The sequence below is a fragment of the Salvelinus namaycush genome, chromosome 25 (genome assembly GCF_016432855.1).
Source record: "Salvelinus namaycush isolate Seneca chromosome 25, SaNama_1.0, whole genome shotgun sequence".
NCBI classification, from domain to species: domain Eukaryota; kingdom Metazoa; phylum Chordata; class Actinopteri; order Salmoniformes; family Salmonidae; genus Salvelinus; species Salvelinus namaycush.
Window position 1 is genome coordinate 35,987,396 of NC_052331.1, and position 14,210 is coordinate 36,001,605.

Here is a 14,210-nt window from a genome sequence, read left to right on the forward strand (position 1 = left end):
TACTAACTGGTATCGGTCTAGAGGTTCTACTAACTGGTATCGGTCTAGAGGTTCTACTAACTGGTATCGGTCTAGAGGTTCTACTAACTGGTATCGGTCTAGAGGTTCTACTAACTGGTATCGGTCTAGAGGTTCTACTAACTGGTATCGGTCTAGAGGTTCTACTAACTGGTATCGGTCTAGAGGTTCTACTAACTGGTATCGGTCTAGAGGTTCTACTAACTGGTATCGGTCTAGAGGTTCTACTAACTGGTATCGGTCTAGAGGTTCTACTAACTGGTATCGGTCTAGAGGTTCTACTAACTGGTATCGGTCTAGAGGTTCTACTAACTGGTATCGGTCTAGAGCAGGGGTGTCAAACTCATTCCACGGAGGGCCTAGTGTCTGCAGGTTTTTGGTTTTTCCTTTCAATAAAGCCCTAGACAACCAGGTGTGGGGAGTTCCTAACTAATTAGTGATGTTAATTCATCAATCAAGTACAAGGGAGGAGCGAAAACCCGCAGACACTCGGCCCCCCGTGGAATGAGTTTGACACCTGTGGTCTAGAGGTTCTACTAACTGGTATCGGTCTAGAGGTTCTACTAACTGGTATCGGTCTAGAGGTTCTACTAACTGGTATCGGTCTAGAGGTTCTACTAACTGGTATCGGTCTAGAGGTTCTACTAACTGGTATCGGTCTAGAGGTTCTACTAACTGGTATCGGGCTAGTACGTTGACACCCCTGTCCGCCTCTCCAGGGTCCAGTCAGTCCAATGGGTGGTCCTCATGGCCCACCAGGCCCCCACGGAGGTCCCTCTCCCCACGGGCCCCCCGGACCACCTGGACCTCCTGCTCAGATGGGCCCCTACAACCCCGGCCCTTACAACCAGGGACCCCCAGGACCACAGTAAGAGCCCTTCTCCCGGCGGCTTGCCCTTCTACTTTTCTACTTACATATCTCGGTTGATCTTAAGTTAATAAGATAATTTGCACATGATTCATTAACGATAAAATCGTAGGGAAATTGGAGGGAAAGCAATATTTTCTTTAAATCTAAATGAGTGAGTTAAACAGTCCGACACAGGCTTGTATGGTGTTGTAATGGTTCTCTTCTTCTTCTCTCAGTGGTCCTCCCGCTCCCTACCAGCCTCAGGGTTGGGGCAACGGATTCCCCCACTGGCAGCAGGGACAGCCGGATCCTGGTAAGAATTTATAGCCTCCATCTGTTATGATGGTGCTGGTTAGAGCACTTTGTACCCATTGGGGTTTTTGTACAGATCTGCTGTGCGAATACATGTACTGGTCAAAATAGATGTTAAACAAATGGTCCTTTTCCTAGAAAATACATTTGCTAGTGTGTTATAGCCCTTAACTCCTGCTTGTTGATTTGCACCGTTTTCTGTGTTACAAGACCATAAGATAAAGTTTAACCTGTGTGTAGGTAAGGCAACCCGGGATATATCTAACGTTTGTATTGGTTTGTAGGTAAAGCCGCGGCTGACGCCAACGCGGCGGCCTGGGCAGCGTATTACTCCCAGTACCAGCAGCAACCCCAGGCCCCTATGACGCCCGCCGGCGGAGCCCCAGGCAACACGCAGGCCAATGGGCAAGGTAGCTACCACCTCCTCCAATCTCTACCGCAGCCAGTGGTTTACTGCTGGGGGGGTGTGTTCACTAGGAACCCAATGGGCAAGGTAGCTACCACCTCCTCCAATCTCTACCGCAGCCAGTGTTTTACTGCTGGGGGGGTGTGTTCACTAGGAACCCAATGGGCAAGGTAGCTACCACCTCCTCCAATCTCTACCGCAGCCAGTGTTTTACTGCTGGGGGGTGTGTTCACATCATGAACCAAATGGGCAGGGACCTCCATCTGTCCATTTGAACCTCGCGTAGTGTCCGTGTCTCAAATCTGTCTGGCCTACTACTTACTTAAACTATATACTGTGTGCTAATCATACTACATACTATTTAGAACGTACTGTTGAGTAGAAAGAGATGCAGTAAGCAACACATATCAACAATTGGAGGTAGGTCCCTGCCCGTTTGCTTCCTGGTGAACCCCCCCCCCCCCCAGTATTCTGATGATCAAATGTTGGGGGGAGGGGGGGTGGACGTTAATTCTCATCTGATTACGTAGCATCCATCTTGACTGCATCAAACCGAGAGAGCTAGTCAGCCAGGCTAATCGAGACTACCTCTTGTTGGTCCTTCTCGTTTAACTTTTTAGTTCTGTGATTTTTAAATGCCGTCTTCCGTTTGATAGATATCTCCTAATAACTTGGCCACACGGAGAGACTCTATAACTGTAGCCTCGTGTCGGTTTGATGGGAACGAGGCTCCACGTACCACGTCTTGTGTAACGCAAGACCGGCAGTAGCATAAATGATAACGTTTCTCTCTTTCTCTTCGGGAAGCACGATGTTGTATGTTGTTTTTTGTCGCTTTAACAGAAAACCGGTGACTGTGCTTAAACGCTAAGTGTTTTGCCATTTGTCACCCCTAGTATTAACATAAATGTTTTGCTAAAGTAAGCAGCTTGAGTTGGATCTGTTTAGCAGGACAAACCAGAGATCAGTGTATACAGCCACGGTGCTTTGAAAGTCTTCGGTCCGTTTTTCCATCCTTTGCGTGTCTGGTGAATGTGGCGGGATTAGCAGGCCGTGGCGAGCAGCTGTGGTTGCGGTCCACTAACTGTTACGTTTATAGCTGTTTTAGACTGCTGTTTGTCTACCCATCAGTCTTGCATTTCCACAGACAGGACCAGGCTATCCAGGCAACACAGAAGAGCTTTATTTCAAGAGTAGACAACCGGCCGTACGGATTTGTTTAGGGCCCATACCGTTTTCTTTGGGTCAATGAGCTGAACCAGTGTGTTTGTTGTGATTTCAGGTCAGCAACCACAGGACTACACCAAGGCCTGGGAGGAGTACTACAAGAAACAAGGTGAGAAACTACAAAATATCAGTTGAGTAAGGCCAGCTGTCATTGGTCATGTTGTGGGCAGCTGTGCCCCCACTACTCCCAGCTCTCTCTGTAGTAGAGAGTCCTGCTACCACAGCTGCCCCAGAGCAAGGCAGAGGGTTTCTGTCCCGCCACCCAAAGAACCTGTGGTGGGTTCGTTCCCCTTCTCACACTCGCAAGAAAATCTAAACGCAACAATTTGAAAAAATGATTTACAGTTACAGTTCATGTAAGGAAAGCATTCAATTTAAAATATATAGATTATTCACTCATCTATGGATTTCACATGACGGAGTTCAGATTGTTGGTCCCAGATGCCTTAAAAAACAAAAGTAGGGGCGTTTGATCAGAAAACCAGTCGGTATCTGGTGTGACCACCATTTGCCTCACGCAGCTCGACACGTCTCCCTCGCATAGAGTTGATCAGGCTGTCGATTGTGGCCTGTGGAATGTTGTCCCACTCCTTGACGATGGGCTGTGTGAAGTTTGCTGGATATTTGTGTGAACTGGAACACAATGTCGATCCAGAGCATCCCAAACATGCTCAATGGTTGACATGTCTGAGTATGCAGGCCATGGAAGAACTGGGACATTTTCAGCTTCCAGGAATAGTCTACAGATCCTTGCGACATGGTGCCGTTTAATATCATGGTGAAACAACATGAGGATGTGGATAAATGGCACGACAATGGACCTCAGGATCTCGTCACGGTATCTCTGTGCATTCAAATTGCTATGGATGAAATTAAATTGTGTGTTGTCCGTAGCTTATGCCTGGCGATACCATAACCCCACCGCCACCATGGGGCGCTCTGTTCACAACGTTGACATCAGCAAACCGCTCACCCAAACGACGCCGTACACTTGGTCTGCGGTTATGAGGCCGGTTGACGTTCTCTAAAAATGACGTTGGGAGGCGGCTTATGGTAGAGAAATGAACATTAAATTCTCTGGCAACAGCTCTATTGGACATTCCTACAGTCAGCATGCCAATTCCTCGCTCCCTCAACTTGAGACATCTGTGCCGTTGTGTCAACTGCACATTTTATTGTCCCCAGCACAAGGTGCACCTGTGTAATGATTATACTGTTTAATCAGCTCGTTGATATGCCACATCTGTCAGGTGGATGGATTATCTTGGCAAAGGAGAAATGTTCACTAACAGGGATATAAACAAATTTGAGATTTTTTTTTTTTTTTTTTGGTTTATGAATAATGTAGGTGTTTTAATTTAAGCTCATTAAACCAACACTACATGTTGCATTTTTATATTATTTTGTTCAGTGTTTCACCTCCGTTTTCCTCCAGAAGTGTTTCAGCTGCATGATCAGCTCAACTATTCATTAAATGATCTCCTCTGGTCCAATTTGGTTGCCTTGGGTACAGATTATAATCCCAAAGCTTGACATCGACTATTGATCACTTCTTATTGTTGCTGTTTTAATCATTATTGACTATGCTTAGGCAACATTAACCTTGTCATTCGTCCCCTTAAATCATATTGAAATTAGCGTTAATGCTGTCACCGCCTCCCCCAGGTCAAGCGGCCCCCCAGGCAGCAGCAGGTCAGCCAGGTGGTCAGCCAGGTGGTCAACCAGGTGGTCAACCAGACTACAGTGCTGCCTGGGCAGAGTACTACCGCCAGCAGGCTGCGTACTACGGACAGGGAAGCCCACAGGCCATGGGAGCCCAGCCACAAGCACCTCAGGTACACCACCAATAGGACTTATACCGTCCACCTGTACCCCCCCCCACCCACCCCCCACCCTGGTTCCCTCTCCTCTCACCCCCCTTGTTCGACGTCTCGACTCTCGATTTCTGTTTACTGTATTGTCCTTTCATTTGTCAGAGCTATTTTTGATGTGACTTTTTAACCCTGATTTCCCCTGCTGTGTTTTATAAAGCGTCTGTCCATATCTATGTAACCCACTTCCTTCCTCTAGGTGTTTTAGGGGAGAGGAGTCGTCGGTCCAGAAGAAACTAACGATACTCTTACCTCCTTTTAAACAGGGTTAATATTATATATACATATACATATACAGTCCAGTCAAATGTAATGACACACTTAGTCATTCAAGGCTTCTTAATTTTATTTTTTTTACCATTTTCTACATTGTAGAATAATAGTGAAGACTTTAACTATGAAATAACACATATGGAATCATGTAGTAACCAAAAAATATTTGTGAGATTCTTTAAATTAGCCACCCTTAGCCTTGATGACAGCTTTGCACATTCTTGGCATTCTCTCAACCAGCTTCACCTGGAATGCTTTTCCAACAGTCTTGAAGAAGTTCCCACACATGCTGAGCACTTCTTGGCTGCTTTTCCTTCACTCTGCGGTCCAACTCATCCCAAACCATCTCAATTGGGTTGAGGTCAGGTGATTGTGGAGGCCAGGTCATCTGATGCAGCACCATCACTCTCCTTCTTGGTCAAATAGCACTTACGCAGCCAGGAGGTGTATTTTGGGTCATTGTCCTGTTGAAAAACAAATGATAGTCCCACTAAGCACAAACCAGATGGGATGGCGTATCGCTGCAGAATGCTGTGGTAGCCATGCTGGTTAAGTGTGCCTTGAATTCTAAATAAATCACTGACAGTGTCACCAGCAAAGCACCCCCACACCATCACACCTCCTCCTCCGTGCTTCACGGTGGGAACCACCCATGCGGAGATCATCCATTCACCTACTCTGGTTCCAACCGCCGTGTCTTTGTGAGACGCAAACATCTCAAATTTGGACTCATCAGACCAAAGGACAGATTTCCACCGGTCTAATGTCCATTGCTCGTGTTTCTTGGCCCAAGCAAGTCTCTTCTTATTGGTGTCCTTTATTAGTGGTTTCTTTGTAGTAATTTGACCATGAAGGCCTGATTCACACAGTCTCCTCTGAACAGTTGATGTTGAGATGTGTCTGTTACTTGAACTCTGTGAAGCATTTATTTGGGCTGCAATTTCTGAGGCTGGTAACTTTAATGAACTTATCCTCTGCAGCAGAGGTAACTCTGGGTCCTCCTTTCCTGTGGCGGTCCTCATGAGAGCCAGTTTCATCACAGCGCTTGATGGTTTTTGCGACTGCACTTGAAATGATGGACTTTCATTTCTCTTTGCTTATTTGAGCTGTTCTTGCCATGATATGGACTTAGCCCTATTTGGTAAAAGACCATCTTCTGTATAGCACCCCTAATTTTTCACAACACGACTGATTGGCTCAAACACATAAAGACAATCCACAAATTAACTTTTAACAAGGCACACCTGTTAATTGAAATGCATTCCAGGTGACTACCTCATGAAGCTGGTTGAGAGAATGCCAAGAGTGTGCAACGCTGTCAAGGCAAAGGGTGGCTACTTTGAAGAATCTCAAATATAAAATATATTTTGATTTAACACTTTTATTTTTGTTACTACATGATTCCATGTGTTATTTCATAGTTTTGATGTCTTCACTATTATTCTAAAATGTAAAAAATAAAGAATAACCCTTGAATGAGTAGGTGTGTCCAAACTGACTGGTACTGTCTATACGAATATATGTGTGTGTATATATACATAGGTATCTGGAGAGAGACGCGCCGTCCGTGTGTTCTGCTGTTAACATGGCCTGTATGTTCTATGTATTCTGCACAGGGCCAGTAATGTGAAGTGGACATAAAGTAAATGCTACATTGTGGGGAAAAAAACAAAAAGGCCCTTTTTTTTGTTAAATGTGTTGGATGGTGCAGATGACGTCTTGAAGATCTTATTTTCCCCCCCTCTTGGTTGGTTGGGTTTTTAAAAGTGTTTCACAATAGATGTGACGATGACGAAGTCACTCCGGAGACACGACACAAACACCACCATGATATTTATCTCCTTTTGTTTGTTGATTTTTCTTGTAAATGAACAGTTTTTTGTTTTTGTTTTTTTAGTGAGGTAATATGGTAATTCTATTGTGTCATGCTATGTGGTAAGAGCTCCTGTTATTATCTCAAATCGTCTACCATGTGATATCGGCTCCATTTTTAAATAATATGCCTGTGTTTTGCAATAAACTAAAGTGAAACCTACTGTGTTGGTAAGTTGGGTCGGTAATAGATATGTGACTAAATATGAACTCAACTTCAAAAAGCATGTACCTATTTTTCTTTGTTTTGACCGTAATGGCACACTGGAAAATTGAAAAGAAAAAAAAATAACTAAATGCAGGGCCCTCACTTCTCTCTCTCTACTCTCGCTCTCCTTTGGCTGTCAAAATGATTTTTCTAACTGCCTGAAAGTTGTTGTCCTGTCTCTCTCTCCAACGGTCTACACATCTCCTGGTAACAGTACGGTGGTTTATTTAGATGTGAGTTCATTGTTCTGCCTGTCTTTGACTGGGGCTCCAGTTTCGGTGTTCCCCAAGGTTCTGTTCTAGGACCAATTTTGAATTATTACCCAGTCTTGACTCTTGTTTTATATTGTTAGTCTCTTGTTTTTCTACCTCCACTGCGCTGCCTCTTCTCTATGACTAGGCAGATGTCTCCTTTATACTGTAATGTAGTACTGGTAGAGTTGGTAGCTTAACGTTCTGATCTAAATGTCTCATTACCTGCAGTGTTCTGGCATCTCTGTCAAACTCGACTGATGTAATCTGACTGTCTGCGTTCCAACTGTTACCCTATTCCAGTTATAGTGTACCGGGCTCCCTGTGGATCTGGTCTAAAGTAGTGCACTATTTCGGGAAGAGGGTCCCATTTTTGGGGGACGCAGCCTGAACTAAGGTAACTAAGGCTGCGTTTTACACATGCAGCCCAAATTTCAGATTATCGTTTCTTCTCACTAACTGGTCTTTTTGACCAATTTTTTTAGAATCAGCACTGAAAAAAGATCTGATGTGTTTGGTCCAAAGACCAATTTAGTGGACAAAATATTGGATTTGGGCTGCCTGTGTAAACACAGCGTTCGTGTGCTTTTACTGTTTATATAACGAGAGCTACTTCCCTCAGAAAAAATGTCTCACTGCAAAAAATGTTGCGTTAGTGTATTTTTTGTTCTGCTCCCTCTGTCTTCAGGACAGGTAACTGGTCTGTTATGCTGTAATGAGACATGCCCTGCCTTCAAACGTTTGTTCTCTCCCCCTCCCCTCCCTAAAATGTGTACATTTGCTGGCATTTTCTAAACTCTTTTTGATACTATAAAAAAAAATGCAAAAGACATACATATAAATTTGCTCTGTCCATGCATTGTTCTGTTGTTTAGTCAACGTAAGAACTTAGGTTGTTTGTAGGGCCGAGGGTTTGGCTGGTCTGAGCGGTGCCAACAGTTGACCTCTGACTCTGTAAGTACAATACTGTGACTATATAACAAACCCCAGTGACTGAGCACTACTACTGTGACTATATAACAAACCCCAGTGACTGAGCAGTACTACTGTGACTATAACAAACCCCAGTGACTGAGCAGTACTGCTGTGACTATATAACAAACCCCTGTGACTGAGCACTACTGCCGTGACTATATAACAAACGCAGTGACTGAGCACTACTGCTGTGACTATATAACAGTGACTGAGCACTACTGCTGTGACTATATAACAGTGACTGAGCACTACTGCTGTGACTATATAACAAACCCCTGCGACTGAGCACTACTGCTGTGACTACATAACAAACCCCTGTGACTGAGCACTACTGCCGTGACTATATAACAAACGCAGTGACTGAGCACTACTGCTGTGACTATATAACAGTGACTGAGCACTACTGCCGTGACTATATAACAGTGACTGAGCACCAGTGCTGTGACTACATAAGTGACTGAGCACCAGTGCTGTGACTACATAACAGTGACTGAGCACTACTGCTGTGACTACATAACAGTGACTGAGCACTACTGCTGTGACTACATAACAGTGACTGAGCACTACTGCTGTGACTACATAACAGTGACTGAGCACTACTGCTGTGACTACATAACAGTGACTGAGCACTACTGCTGTGACTACATAACAGTGACTGAGCACTACTGCTGTGACTACATAACAGTGACTGAGCACTACTGCTGTGACTACATAACAGTGACTGAGCACTACTGCTGTGACTACATAACAGTGACTGAGCACTACTGCTGTGACTACATAACAGTGACTGAGCACTACTGCTGTGACTACATAACAGTGACTGAGCACTACTGCTGTGACTACATAACAGTGACTGAGCACTACTGCTGTGACTACATAACAGTGACTGAGCACTACTGCTGTGACTACATAACAGTGACTGAGCACTACTGCTGTGACTACATAACAGTGACTGAGCACTACTGCTGTGACTACATAACAGTGACTGAGCACTACTGCTGTGACTACATAACAGTGACTGAGCACTACTGCTGTGACTACATAACAGTGACTGAGCACTACTGCTGTGACTACATAACAGTGACTGAGCACTACTGCTGTGACTACATAACAGTGACTGAGCACTACTGCTGTGACTACATAACAGTGACTGAGCACTACTGCTGTGACTACATAACAGTGACTGAGCACTACTGCTGTGACTACATAACAGTGACTGAGCACTACTGCTGTGACTATATAACAGGGACTGAGCACTACTGCTGTGACTATATAACAGGGACTGAGCACTACTGCTGTGACTATATAACAAACCCCTGCGACTGAGCACTACTGCTGTGACTACATAACAAACCCCTGCGACTGAGCACTACTGCTGTGACTATATAACAAACCCCAGCGACTGAGCACTACTGCTGTGACTATATAACAAACCCCAGCGACTGAGCACTACTGCTGTGACTATATAACAAACCCCTGCGACTGAGCACTACTGCTGTGACTATATAACAAACCCCTGCGACTGAGCACTACTGCTGTGACTATATAACAAACCCCTGCGACTGAGCACTACTGCTGTGACTATATAACAAACCCCTGCGACTGAGCACTACTGCTGTGACTATATAACAAACCCCTGCGACTGAGCACTACTGCTGTGACTACATAACAAACCCCTGCGACTGAGCACTACTGCTGTGACTATATAACAAACCCCTGCGACTGAGCACTACTGCTGTGACTATATAACAAACCCCTGCGACTGAGCACTACTGCTGTGACTACATAACAAACCCCTGCGACTGAGCACTACTGCTGTGACTATATAACAAACCCCTGCGACTGAGCACTACTGCTGTGACTACATAACAGTGACTGAGCACTACAGCTGTGACTACATAACAGTGACTGAGCACTACTGCTGTGACTACATAACAGTGACTGAGCACTACTGCTGTGACTATATAACAGGGACTGAGCACTACTGCTGTGACTACATAACAGGGACTGAGCACTACTGCTGTGACTACATAACAGGGACTGAGCACTACTGCTGTGACTACATAACAGGGACTGAGCACTACTGCTGTGACTACATAACAGGGACTGAGCACTACTGCTGTGACTACATAACAGGGACTGAGCACTACTGCTGTGACTACATAACAGTGACTGAGCACTACTGCTGTGACTACATAACAGGGACTGAGCACTACTGCTGTGACTACATAACAGTGACTGAGCACTACTGCTGTGACTACGTAACAAACTCCAGTTATTGTCTTGCTGTCGATGTATTTATATGACTGATTACAAAACTGTAGTGTTTCTGTGAAATTGCAAATGTTTTTCCTTAAATACTGGGTAAGTATCAAGTTCTGGTAGAAAGTACAGTACTTCTGGAATTTTGTCCTTCCTGAACTAAACTTGCAATATTTTGTTGTTGACTATTTTTGACTGTATTGTTTCCCCCTGCAATAACTCCATGACTGCGTTTAGAGTATATTGAATTGTAGCTTGTGTTCTCTCTGGACTCTACGTAGGAACGTGTTTTATCGTAATAGCAGTCAGACTGTTCTGTTTGAGCTCTGAACGGAAGTGTAAGCATCGTTTCCTGTCAGCTTTAGTACATGTACTATTGACAGACTGCTTTGTGCAGCTCTTCATGTAGGAATGTTATAATTTCTTGGTTATATAACAAGTTTTGCTTAGTCAGAATATAGAGATGGTTAATTATTGATGCATTATTTGAAGAAGGGAAAAAAAATAGTAATTTAATAGTCCCCAAAAAAATGTCATTTGCTATTAGAAATGCATAATTTCTCTGAATTGTTCTCGTTTCCCCATTTTTTAGTAGCATGTCAAAGTTGTTTCAATGCTGTTTATTGATGTCTCCTATCATCAGCATGTGGGTTATTGGTTCAGTAGAATGATGTACAGGAGCTTCGGGTTGTAAAAGTGACACAGATATTCCAGTGATTTGATTTATATCTCAGATGTGACATGCTATTTGATATTTAACACTGTAGCCTACCTGACCTAAGGCTGTTTTTGAACTGAGTACGTACACTATCATCTGTGTGATCGTTGCAGTGTCACTGTCACCCCAGACCTTGACCCTTAGGTTTTGCTGCTGGCAGTGAGTCACACAGGTAAGGAAAAACGCCCGACCCTGTCATATATACATTTTGTATACACCCAGATACGATCCATTTTTTTTGCTCAACTGAAAGTACTTGATAAAGTCTTCAACTGCCTCAGCATACCATGTTCAATCTAGCTATGCTGAGGATCTTAATTAGCTAGGTAGGATTTGTAGTGATTATCAATAGTCGTTTGTTCATTATATAAAAGATGTGATGGTTATGAATGACTTGCATGGAACATGTTGAGTGGGTTGTTTTAGGAGCAGCAACATTCCCCCCCCCCCCCTCTTAAGCCCAACGCAATGTGCTTTATGATGGCTTTTACCCACCTGACTTTAGTACAATTTCCAATTTCTTCCTAGATGTCGATTTTAGTTCAAGTATTTCTCAGATTTATTTTAAAAATGAGTTGTTTTATTGAAGGTTTGTTGCGTAGCGTAGTCTCCCCGTGGTAAGCCCTACTGTTATGCATTACTGTCCCGGTAAGTCCTGCAGTTTGACTGAGGCATAGCTCTCAGGTCTACTTTAACATTTAGCCTGAGTACTAGTCTGTTTTAGCTGTCGTTCCACTCGTTGCCACTCCTTGCTATGACCTAGGGGTGGCAAGGGGTAGAATGTTGGCACAAAACGGGCAACTTTGAACACGACTTGTAATATAACAGACTGCATGTTGTGCTACTGTTGTCAGAGAGCCAGACTTTAATGTGCATACATGTTTACAAGTTATAAAAGTACATGATGCTGTAATCTTATGATGCTGTTAAACTTGACTGATCATTGGTGTGATGCAAAAGCTTTCGTTATCTATAATATAATGCCCCACGATGCAATGATGCAGTGTTTTAAAAAAAACAATTTTATAAACCCCCTGCTGCCTTGCCTGCCTCCCTCCCCACCTCTCACTCAGATGCTGTTGGAAGACTGAGGTTCCACATTCTAGATCTGGTTCTTCGTCTAGTATGTTCTAGATGCAGGAAAAGGAACAGGCCTCAGCCAGGCTGGGCTAGTTGTCCTGTAGAGGAGACTACTGAGAGAGGCGTCACACCTTTTTTGAGTCTGTCTGATGATCGAGGTGTAGGTGACCATTTGAGAGCGAGCTCCAGATAAGGTAAACTACAGTAAAAAGCAATGCAATGAAATGGGGGGGGGGGGAAATTCTGTGATTTGATAAATTGACCATGATGCTGTTTATTAGGGATATTATTTTCTTTGTACAGTCATCTCTTTTTTTCTAAAACGTATGTTTAAAAAAAGAAAAAGACATGTCATGGCATTTCTGCTACTTTTCTATTGACTGGACCAGGTGACGTGTTTTTCACATTTTCTCATGATGATTCTCTGCCACTTCCTTCCTGCATCCCAAACGGCACCCAATTCCCTATATGTGTTACTTCTGCCCTGGTCAATAGTGCATTTATATAGGGAGTAGGGGTGCTATTCAGGATGCTGCCATTGTCATTCGCTAGAGGCGTGTTGCTTAGTTGTGCTAAACCACCAATGCTTTAGAGAGTTGGATGAGAAATAACCAGGAAGTTCTGTTGTGTTTTTGACTTTGAAATGTCAGGCTCGTTCAAACCTTTTTGGCAGTAAATTGGAGAGTTTCCTTCTAGTTCTGTTTGTCCTCTTCATTCATTAGAACTCTTATGTCCTCATGCTAGTCATTTTGCTCCTAGCATATTCTCCTAAGTTGCTGTGTAATTTAATTCTCTGCTCAGAGGGAACATCTCACTCGTATAAAGTTTGAGGTCAGAGGGCAGGTTGGGTGGTGTAGAAGACTCAGAAGGGAGAAATATGAAGCATGCCTTTATAAGGTAAACAAATGAAAGGTTTAATGTGATGATGATCGAATGAAACTTTTTTTTTCTTCTTGTTTTTCTTCTGGCTGACTGTTCTGGATCTTTGTTGCCCTGTCTAGTAATAAAGGTGGAACACAATTTAGCCGTGGTGTTTATCTGTTCCTTTTGAGTTTCTTCCAATACCTCACTGTCTAGATCTGAGAAGGAGAAGGTCTTTCTCTACAATATACCTCTAGTTAACAACTCTAGACAGTCAATGAGTATCTGGTTATAATGTTTTGCTTGCTTAGGCTGGGGGGGGGGGGTGAGGAGATTCACCTGGTTAGAGGGAGGAATGTATAACAGTCAGATGATGAGGTCCTTGGCACAAACACGTTGGAAGTGAGATGTTGGTTTCTCACCCCCTCCCGTGGTCAGCTCCAACTCTGTGTACCCCCAGTGTACCAGGAAGACTAATCTCAAACCTCTTTGGGCTCAGTCGACTTATAACTCACCTCCATCAAAAAAATATTAGCCAATCACACACCTCCGTTAGACTAACTCCTTATCAACAGTCGACTTATATATTTACATAACCCCAGTTATCTCATTTTATGAGTGATACGGGAACATCCTGTAAACTCTTAAGAATTAAATCACAAACGTCTGGAGTTAATATTTACTCATGTTTCCTCTTGCGAGGAGGGGAGTTGAGTCGTCTCACCAAATATCAGAGAACCAGGTTTATGTTCTCTTTCAATTACTCGTTTCAACGATTCACATATGAAACTCCCGTATCGCAGGCACACTCCAACCAATAGTCTCCAGACTACGCCTCAGAGGGCCCGACAGAACAGTATGAGCCCGGGGAAGGTGCTGTGACGTCCAGTCACCTCATGAAAGTATGAGGGGATGTTTTGTTTCTGTATTATACATTTCCTGGTAGGAGATGCCTTTGAACAGTGCCCAAGAAGTAGCCATATCTTTGGTGAAATGAGCCTTCGTGCCCCTCAGAGGCTGTAACCC

The 14,210-nt window shown here is 43.8% G+C and overlaps 1 protein-coding gene across 3 annotated transcripts in view; it reads left to right on the plus strand.

Annotated features, from left to right (window-relative positions):
- LOC120020680 (far upstream element-binding protein 1-like) overlaps window positions 1–6,992 on the plus strand; it is a 28,665-nt gene extending 21,673 nt beyond the window's left edge. For 2 of the 3 annotated variants that reach the window (XM_038964382.1, XM_038964384.1), the window contains exons 12-17: window positions 738–886; window positions 1,105–1,181; window positions 1,465–1,590; window positions 2,869–2,922; window positions 4,479–4,648; window positions 6,574–6,992. In XM_038964382.1, coding sequence (XP_038820310.1) covers window positions 738–886; window positions 1,105–1,181; window positions 1,465–1,590; window positions 2,869–2,922; window positions 4,479–4,648; window positions 6,574–6,582 — 585 coding nt within the window. In that variant the 3' untranslated portion in view covers window positions 6,583–6,992. Of the gene's footprint in view, window positions 1–737; window positions 887–1,104; window positions 1,182–1,464; window positions 1,591–2,868; window positions 2,923–4,478; window positions 4,649–4,950; window positions 5,228–6,573 lie in introns of those variants that run through there. The other variant, XM_038964383.1, reaches the window with a different exon arrangement.
- The last annotated feature ends 7,218 nt before the right edge of the window (window positions 6,993–14,210 follow it).